The sequence below is a fragment of the Acanthisitta chloris genome, unplaced genomic scaffold, assembly GCF_000695815.1.
Source record: "Acanthisitta chloris isolate BGI_N310 unplaced genomic scaffold, ASM69581v1 scaffold28687, whole genome shotgun sequence".
Classification (NCBI taxonomy): domain Eukaryota; kingdom Metazoa; phylum Chordata; class Aves; order Passeriformes; family Acanthisittidae; genus Acanthisitta; species Acanthisitta chloris.
Genome location: NW_008681424.1, coordinates 30,261 through 30,575, shown reverse-complemented (window position 1 = coordinate 30,575; position 315 = coordinate 30,261). Strand labels below are relative to the sequence as shown.

General features: G+C 54.6%; 1 protein-coding gene across 3 annotated transcripts in view; it reads left to right on the top strand.

The window, feature by feature from the left end:
• Positions 1-99: 99 nt before the first annotated feature.
• Positions 100-315, top strand: part of LOC103805458 (insulin-like growth factor 2 mRNA-binding protein 1) — a 27,656-nt gene continuing 27,440 nt past the window's right edge. For 2 of the 3 annotated variants that reach the window (XM_009078110.1, XM_009078108.1), the window contains exon 1: positions 117-291. In XM_009078110.1, coding sequence (XP_009076358.1) covers positions 117-291 — 175 coding nt within the window. Of the gene's footprint in view, positions 292-315 lie in introns of all 3 variants that reach the window. The other variant, XM_009078109.1, reaches the window with a different exon arrangement.

The following is a 315-nucleotide window of genomic DNA, read 5'->3' as shown; positions in this document are numbered from 1 at the left end:
AAACGGAGCCGCCCAGCCAAGCCCCCCGGGCAGGCTGAGGGAGGCAGAGCTTGGCCGGAGCTCGACGGGTGCAAGGTGGAGCCCCCCCCGGCCCCCTCAGCCCCTTCTCCGCCACCATGAACAAGCTTTATATCGGGAACCTCAACGAGAACGTGACTCCGGCTGACTTGGAAAAAGTCTTTAACGATCATAAAATTTCCTTCAGTGGGCAATTCCTTGTGAAATCCGGTTATGCTTTTGTGGATTGCCCCGACGAGCAATGGGCTATGAAAGCCATCGAAACTTTTTCGGGTAAGCTGTGTTATCTTGTTTTGT